The sequence below is a fragment of the Rosa chinensis genome, chromosome 5 (genome assembly GCF_002994745.2).
Source record: "Rosa chinensis cultivar Old Blush chromosome 5, RchiOBHm-V2, whole genome shotgun sequence".
In the NCBI taxonomy this organism is placed as follows: Eukaryota; Viridiplantae; Streptophyta; class Magnoliopsida; order Rosales; family Rosaceae; genus Rosa; species Rosa chinensis.
The window spans coordinates 65,554,855-65,563,654 of NC_037092.1; the positions used below are offsets into that span (position 1 = coordinate 65,554,855).

The 8,800-nt window shown below is 40.3% G+C and overlaps 1 protein-coding gene and 1 non-coding gene across 2 annotated transcripts; both read right to left on the reverse strand.

The window, feature by feature from the left end:
- Positions 1-1,396: 1,396 nt before the first annotated feature.
- Positions 1,397-4,005, reverse strand: LOC112202179 (elongation factor 1-alpha). The gene is made up of 3 exons (XM_024343106.2): positions 3,872-4,005; positions 2,671-3,153; positions 1,397-2,590 (listed from the first exon to the last, which is right to left on the reverse strand). Exons 2-3 carry the CDS (start codon positions 3,130-3,132, stop codon positions 1,709-1,711), a joined length of 1,344 nt encoding a protein of 447 aa, XP_024198874.1. The 5' UTR covers positions 3,133-3,153; positions 3,872-4,005; the 3' UTR covers positions 1,397-1,708.
- LOC112168606 lies at positions 3,291-3,375 on the reverse strand. The gene has a single exon (XR_002924365.1). It is a non-coding gene; the product is annotated as a small nucleolar RNA SNORD25 (small nucleolar RNA).
- Positions 4,006-8,800: the final 4,795 nt, after the last annotated feature.

Below are 8,800 nucleotides of genomic sequence, written 5' to 3' on the forward strand. Positions count from 1 at the left end.
CACTAACTAGGGATCTGGCCTGGATAGTGACTTGGTCAGCAACATATGACTGTGACATGGCCAGAAACTTAAGGTTAACCCTAACCTGGCATGTGACCTCACTAACTATAGAGGTTCAAGCCGAATTTAGCTTGAGAAAATGCAAATTGGTAAGCTAAATTGAGTCAATTTTTTATTATTTGATTTTTTTTATTCATCTTTTGCCCCTCTCCTTTCAACTCACTTTATTTTTACTTCATTTGTGTCTTTTATTATTTTTAGTTAAAATTCTTTTTTCTCTTCAAATTTTATGCCTATAAATTTGTTAATAATAAAAATTATATCATTACGAAAATCACAACAAGATCCTTCATTTGAGCCTAATATTGAATATATTTGTACTAAATTATGTTAATACATAATAATGAATCATCTATTCATAAAATACAATAAATTATGAAAAGTACAAGATTAAATAATGACTTTTTTCATTAAACAGCAAAAGCCATATGACTTTATGGTGGGTGATGCTCTTAGAATTAATCTAACCCGCCATGTCATTTTGGATGCCAAATTTATGTATCCTTTTTATGCATATAGCTAGGACTTACTCCAGATGGAAGATCAACAACGGGACATTCATCCAAATGCCTACCAGATTCCAGTTTAGAACTCCTTAGACAGTACGATTCATTAGTTACATGCATACGATTGGCATCAATAAATCAACTTAATTTTACATGTCGCAGACTGTGAAACACAAATGTAATGACAATCAGAACAGGGATTTAGGACCGGATCAGTGCATACCTCGAGTCATTAGCCCAAATCTCCTCGAGTTCTCTACTATTCTTGTGTTAGAAAAGCCACCAATTCACCGAAAAGCATCCACCAAACCAACACATAATAGAACTGCTGGCACACTGTACATCGAGTTCTCTACTATTCTTGTGTTAGAAAAGCCACCAATTCACCGAAAAGCATCCACCAAACCAACACATAATAGAACTGCTGGCACACTGTACATCGAGTTCTCTACTATTCACCCTGTACATCAACCGCTTTTTGCCCCTTCGGGGACGTTCAATTCCTTCCCATCAAAAACCACACATCCAGATATTGTAAGTTCGAAAGGAGGCCGGAGTAAGCTCCGGTGATGGGGTTATGAGGAAGAAGAGTTATTTGTCATACTGTGGAGTGTGGAATGGAAGAACAGTTATAGGGTGGAGATTACAGTTCATGGTATGCATCCCAAAGATTTTTTCACTTTGACATTCAGAGCACCGGGAAAAGATGCCTTCGCCCTAACGTCGGCAAAAACCATTGCCGTAAAACATGCCTTCAATTAACAGAATTTCCTTATAGCCTGAAAGGCTTTTCAGAGGATGCTGATATTACAGCATAAAACAGTAATAATTAAGAAGTATGAGAACGCAAAAGATAATCCGAAATAAACCAATTGGAAATAGACCAATTGAAATTTAGTTAATGATAAAAAGAACAAAAATTCTTAGCCACCTTTGGCAAAACCAAAAGCACCTAGACTCCTGCGCCACCGCCGGTCAAGCACCCAATTCTGGGAATGGACACTTAACAACGATGGCAACAAACTAAAACCTATAGACCGACTCAACAAACTAGCAAAAGAAACCTCAATAAAGTTTTCAAGATTTAATTTTTTATTAAGAAAGATTTCGCCTATCGAAATCTTAGGGTGGGCCATGACGGTTCACTTCTTCTTAGCAGCAGACTTGGTCACCTTGGCACCAGAAGGCTCCTTCTTCTCAACATTCTTGATGACTCCAACAGCAACTGTCTGACGCATGTCCCTCACAGCAAAACGACCTAGAGGTGGGTACTCAGAGAAGGTCTCCACAACCATGGGCTTGGTGGGAAGCATCTTAACCATACCAGCATCACCATTCTTCAAGAACTTGGGCTCCTTCTCAAGCTCCTTACCAGATCGCCTGTCAATCTTTGTCAAAATCTCACCAAACTTGACAGCAATGTGGGAGGTGTGGCAGTCGAGCACTGGAGCATATCCATTTCCAATCTGGCCAGGGTGGTTCATGATGATGACCTGTGAGGTGAAGTTAGCAGCTTCCTTGGCAGGGTCATCCTTGGAGTTGGAAGCAACGTAACCACGCTTGAGATCCTTGACAGCAACATTCTTCACATTGAACCCGACGTTGTCACCAGGAAGAGCCTCTGGGAGAGATTCATGGTGCATCTCAACAGACTTAACTTCAGTAGTCAGCCCACTGGGACCAAAGGTCACCACCATACCAGGCTTGATGATCCCAGTCTCAACACGTCCCACAGGCACAGTTCCAATGCCACCAATCTTGTACACGTCCTGAAGTGGGAGACGGAGGGCCTTGTCTGAGGGCCTCTTTGGCTCGTTGATCTGGTCGAGCGCCTCAAGAAGGGTAGGACCCTTGTACCAGTCGAGATTGGTGGACCTCTCAATCATGTTATCACCCTCAAATCCAGAGATGGGAACAAAGGCAATTTTCTCTGGGTTGTATCCAACCTTCTTCAGGTAGGAAGAGACTTCCTTCACGATTTCATCGTACCTTGCCTTGGCATACTTGGGAGTGGTGGCATCCATCTGCATACATTTTAAAGAGTTAGAGATTCTTTTCAATAATTAAAACCATAATCTCAGAAACCAGGACAACTGAGGCTCACCTTGTTACAGCAACAGATCATCTGCTTGACACCAAGAGTGAAAGCAAGCAGAGCGTGCTCACGGGTCTGACCATCCTTGGAAATACCAGCTTCAAAACCACCAGTGGTGGAATCGATAATGAGGACGGCGCAATCAGCCTGGGAGGTACCAGTAATCATGTTCTTGATGAAATCACGATGCCCGGGAGCATCTATGACAGTGCAGTAGTACCTTGTGGTCTCAAACTTCCACAAGGCAATATCAATGGTGATACCACGCTCACGCTCAGCCTTAAGCTTGTCCAACACCCAAGCATACTTGAATGACCTTTTGTTCATCTCAGCAGCCTCCTTCTCGAACCTCTCGATCACACGCTTGTCAATACCACCAAGCTTGTAGATCAAGTGACCTGTAGTGGTAGACTTGCCAGAGTCGACGTGGCCTATGACCACGATGTTGATGTGGGACTTTTCCTTACCCATGATGAGCTCTTAGCAGGAAAACTGTAATCAAGAACACAAAAAACTGAAATCAGTCAATTAAGACACATAACAGAATCATCTTCTCAACAAATAACACCACAATTCACATAAAATCGATTACAAACAAAGAACTCATCGAGAAAAAAAAATTACAAACAAAGAACTCAGTCCCTTAGATGTTCATAACAATCTGCGATCATATCCGCAAATCATTACAGGTCTGTAGGACTCATCACTGTTCCTTGCAAATAAATAAAATTCAAAAACCAAACAAAACTCAAAGTAAATATCATAAATTCGAATTTCAAAAATCAAAAACAGAAAATCATTTGAGCACTGATATTGCTTCAAGGAAATAAGTCACATAGAACCGATCGATCAAATCCACCAACCAGATAATGAAGCAAAACAATCAGCATATCCAAAACTAACCGATTTTAAGCAAAATCTAAATATTTTATTATTTATTAATAAAAAATTTGCATGCCTGCATGAGATCGAACAACAGTAAAAACCGATATATACACCTAAACAATAATCGATCCAGATCTAATCACACAACAACAAATACACAGATAAAAAATCGTCAATCGATTCATCTCATTTTAACAAACAAGAACCAATTCAAACGGAGAAAATTATAAAAATCAAATCAGCAATGGTGCATATATAATTAAACAAATAGTATCATAAACGATTTCATCGTAAGAATAAACGGAATCGGAGAACGAGATCGAACCTGAAGAATGAGACTAAAGGAGAATGAGGCTCTCGAAACGTCGCCGGCCTTGGAGATTGTGCGAGCGTCAGAGAGAGAGAGGGAGTGCGAGAACTGTGAGTGAGAGAGACGTGAATTTAAAGAGGAGCAGTGACTTCTTGGGTTAACTAGGGTTTATTTCTCAGCCATTGGATCAGGAACCGACGGTTGAGATAATTACATTTCACTGCGGCTGTGATGACCTAATTTGCGAGGGTGAGATAATGAAATGACAAATACGGGCCTATAGTATATTCTAGATGGCAGATTTTTTTGGCCCATTTTGTGGCGTAGAGTTTGATCCCAAGAGCGTTACCATGTAAAACGGAGTCAAAACGTTACGAGTTTGCTTCAAAGCCGTCTCTTTTTTAATAAATGTTTTTTAAGATAGAAATATTTCTATTAGGGCTTTTAGGCTCCGTGAAATACCAAAATGACAACTAAAAATTTACACCAAAAAAAATTGACAACTAAAATTACATAAAGATATCGAGTCCTGTTAAAGTAAAATGACAATTGGAATTGGTCTCCTCATTTCATTTCATAGTCCATTTATATAGGGATAGAATTACAACGGAAATATCGATTACATTAATGATACTAAATGCTGATTGATCCGTAATTGCGCTGATTGATGGTAATCAATGATTCCTTGATTCTCTCTCCGTCAGTTGCTTTGACGAAGACACACAATATGTTTTTCTTTTAACACTCCCCCTTGTGCCAAGTCAAAGATGAAATGGTGCATGAGTTGTTGCCTCACTAAAAACCTTGCCAAGTAACAATAAAAACCCTGTGGGACAAAAAATACACCTTGGTCAAAGGAAAAGAGTACAACGCACCTTCTACATTTGAGGCTGACATGTGTGCGTTAGACTCCCTCTTACGTCTACACCTCCCCTTGATACTTGCATTAATCAAGGGAGTTTGGAAACACTTCGCATTCCTATGTTTTTCACATGTTTCTTAAATGTGGCCTTGGGCAATAATTTGGTGAACAAATCTGCCACATTCTCCTCAGACCTTACTTGATTCACTTGAATCTTGAGGAGAGCCTGTTATTGCTGATTGTAGAACAACTTTGGCGATATGTGTTTTGTGTTATCGCCCTTAATATAACCTAGCTTCATCTGTTCGATGCAAGCTGCATTGTGTTCATAAATGCAAGTAGGTTATTCAGTGGTAGAACTCAAACCACTAATCCCTCGAATATGTGCAATGATAGTTCTTAACCATACACACTCACGAACCGCCTCATGTACAACAATGATCTCTGAGTGGTTCGAGGAGGTAGCCACAAGGGTGCTTGGTTAATCTTTAAGATATCGTCGTGTTCCCATTGGTAAATACATAACCAGTTTGGGAACGATCTTTATGGGGGTCAGAGACTTACCCAGTATCAGCAAAACCGACCAAAACGTCATTTGGCGTTTTAGTGTAGAGAGTGGCGCTTTCGACATCAATATTTCCTTTAGGGATTGCAGTTCCATCTGCGGTCCTTCTTGTCTCTCTGTATGGAAAGAACAGTCTCAAGTCAATGGTTCCTTTTAGGTATCCGAAAATGTTCTTGATACCATTCCAATGACGCTGCGTTGGCGCTGAGCTAAATCTAGCTAACAAGTTCACTGAGAATGCAATGTTTGGTCGAGTACATTGGGCTAAGTACAATAATGCGCCTATTGCACTTAGATAGGGAATTTCAGCTCCCAACACCGCTTCGTCATCTCCCTTTGGAGGAAATGGATATTTCCTTGCATCCAAACTTCGACCGATCATGGGAGTGCTAGCAGGGTGCGCTTTGTCCATGTTAAATCTTCTGAGCATCTTTTGGACATACGCAGACCGGTGGATTAGTATTTCACAAACTCGGTGTTCTAGTTCAAGGCCTAGATAGAATCGAGTTTTCCCAGGATCCTTCATCTCAAATTCGGATTTCAAGTAGCTCGCGGTTTCTCATATTTCATCAAGAGTACCTATTATATTCATATCATCGACATATACTGCTACAATTGCAAATCCGGAACTTGTTTTCTTTATGAATACGTAGGGGCATAATTCATCGTTCTTATATCCTTTCCCAATCAAGTAGTCACTTAGACGGGTATACCACATCCGCCCGGATTGTTTCAATCCGTAAAGTGAGTGTTTCAACCTAATTGCAAACGCACTCCGTGGTTTAAAGTCACTTGACTTGGGTAATGTAAGGCCATCAGACACTTTCATATATATCTCTGAATCTAGATCTCCATAGAGATATGCAGTAACCACATCCATGAGCTGCATTTCCAGTCCTTTGGAAATTACCAAGCTAACTAAGTAGCGGAACGTTATAACGTCCATTACGGGAGAGTATGTCTCCTCGTAGTCAATTCCAGAGCGTTGTGAGAAACCTTGCGCCACAAGGCGAGCTTTGTACCTTAGAACTTCATTCTTCTCATTACACTTTCTGACAAAGGCCCATTTATGTCCTACAGGCTTTACACTTGGTGGGGTTAGCACTACCGGACCAAATACATGTCTCTTTGCCAGAGAATCTAATTCTGCCTGGATTGTTTCATTCCATTTATGACAGGACCCGACCCAAGAACACCCAGTAGTCCTGGATACGAGCCTGCGGGGCCCACGTTAAGCGAAATCCTATCGAAAATTCGGCAGAACCTCCCCTAAATATGGGCTACCCAAAAATTCACAAACCTGGACATGATTAAAACTTTAACTTCCACTCAACCTACAATACCATATTTACAATCCAAGCACATATATTACATTCGGAAAGTTCAAATCCCAACATAACCTCCGTAAACAACAACAATCCGAACAACAACATCCATCAAATTTAAAAGAAAAGGGTTATCAGAGCAACACTAAAACTAAGCCGATATCATACAAGGTAGGTTAAGTAATAACCTACGGACAAAAACGGAAGCGCTGATTTCCAAAGTCCCTAGAGCCTGGACGCGATCTCGGCAAATCTGAAATCTGGGCATTTGAAAACGAAGGGCCCAGGGGAAAACATATAAAATCCATTAGAGTGAGTGGACAAAACCAAAACAAGAATCAGAACAATTTATGGTATGCTTCCCCATTTCTCTTTTCAACAAAACAAACATGCAGCGAGACTCCATAATATTTCCAACTCAATCCTTTTTTTTTAAGAAAACTCATTTAATGATTAGGAAGGACTGCTTCCTAAGCATCTCATGCCATCTGGGAGGGACTGCCACCCAGATGACGCATCAGAATGGACTGCCAACCGGAATAGGAGGCGGTGGTTTGTTGGGACTGCCAACTAGCCACAGGTAGTAAACTGGACTGCCGACTAACTACCTTATGTCATCTGGAAGGGACTGCCAACCAGATGACACATCGGATGAGACTGCCAACCGAGCTGTAGTCTGGAAGGGACTGCCAACCAGACTATTACCTAGAAGGGACTGCTAACTAGGTAAGATACGCATGCGCCAAAACTGGCCTCCTTATCAACTGTTTCCTTTTTAAATCCTTTTCTTTCCATAAAATCACATTTACTCAAATAACAATCCATTTCAAAATTTAATACCATGCTGCATGCATTATTTAAATAAAAATAAAGGTCCACTCACTAGTGAGTCCCGCAGCTAATCCTGCTGCCTGCCCGTGTCCTCCTCACTCAAGGGCTCAGTACGTCCTGTCACAATTTGCAGGATATAAATAACCTCAATAAGAAATTAATCTAAGAGACAAAGCTAAATCCTTCGGAAGTTAATACTCATTACTCAAAAGAAATTTCCTCTAACAACCCAATCCTCAATTTAGAATTCAATTCTCGAATTCTAGAATTCCTTACAATCTCAATGCCCTCCAACTCTTAACAACTTAACCGATTTTTAATTCGATTCCTCAACCATAATTAACCACCACATCATAAAATAATTCCCTTTCCAAATTCCCAATTTCTTTCTTAATTTTCCCTTTTTAAACCACAATCTCCTCTCTAAATTCCCAACAAAATAGTTCAACAATAGCCTTTTTACCAAGAGACTCAGCAACCCACAAAATTATAAACCATAATATTCAAAACAAACTTAACCAACATCAATTCTCCAAGAAATCTCAAACCAAACAACCTCAAGCTTAAAACAAATTCAAAAGTCATCACAACAACACACCCATCACTTCTAAACCTGCAATAACAATCAGAACCAAGCAGAAAATAGTCGAAATTTCAATCAAAAATTTCAAGAACTCGGCTCACTGTTCACCGTCAACCTCCACCTTGATTCTTCCTCCACCGGCCAAAATAAGCTTAGATGCAAGAGGAGGAAGAGAAGCTCCTCAAATGACCGGTGATGCGGTCGGTGGTGGTGGTGTCGCCGGAAATGGGCTCCGGTTGCAGAAAAGAAAAAAGAAGGGAGGAGAGAAAAAAAAAAAAAAAAAAAAGAAAGAAGGAGGGGGGGGTGGAATCGGCCTGTCCCGATTTCTCTCTCTCTCTCTCTCCATTAATTCCCACTTCCCTCTTAAAATAATAATAAAAAACCCCATGAATAGTAACTTCCCATTTTGATCATAACTTTCCTGTAAAAACTCCTATTAAAACGAATTACGTGTCCACGAACTGGATTTTTCGTATCCTACGACATTCTCAAAGAAATTTCCTAATTTACCGGACTAAAGAAAAGTCACTTTCCGGTCAACCACGGTAAAAAGTAACTAGTAGGTACGGGGCATTACAATTTAGGCCAATCTGCTTTTTGTTCACATTTTGCAACAGAGCGTGGTTCGATATCATCATGCTCAATGATTCCTTGGACAACAGTATATATCATCAATGTGTATGGAAGACCTTTCTATCAACTCATACGTACTCTCATAATCCTTTGAGATTTCTTTGTTCTCTGGAATCATTTCAAACATCGGAGCATCCTCTAGTAT

Bases quoted from the DNA above. Each gene is read 5' to 3' on its own strand.
- LOC112202179 (XM_024343106.2), bottom strand. From the start codon at position 3,132: ATGGGTAAGGAAAAGTCCCACATCAACATCGTGGTCATAGGCCACGTC. The intron at 2,591-2,670 runs GTGAGCCTCAGT...AAATGTATGCAG, and splicing joins TGATCTGTTGCTGTAACAAG to ATGGATGCCACCACTCCCAA.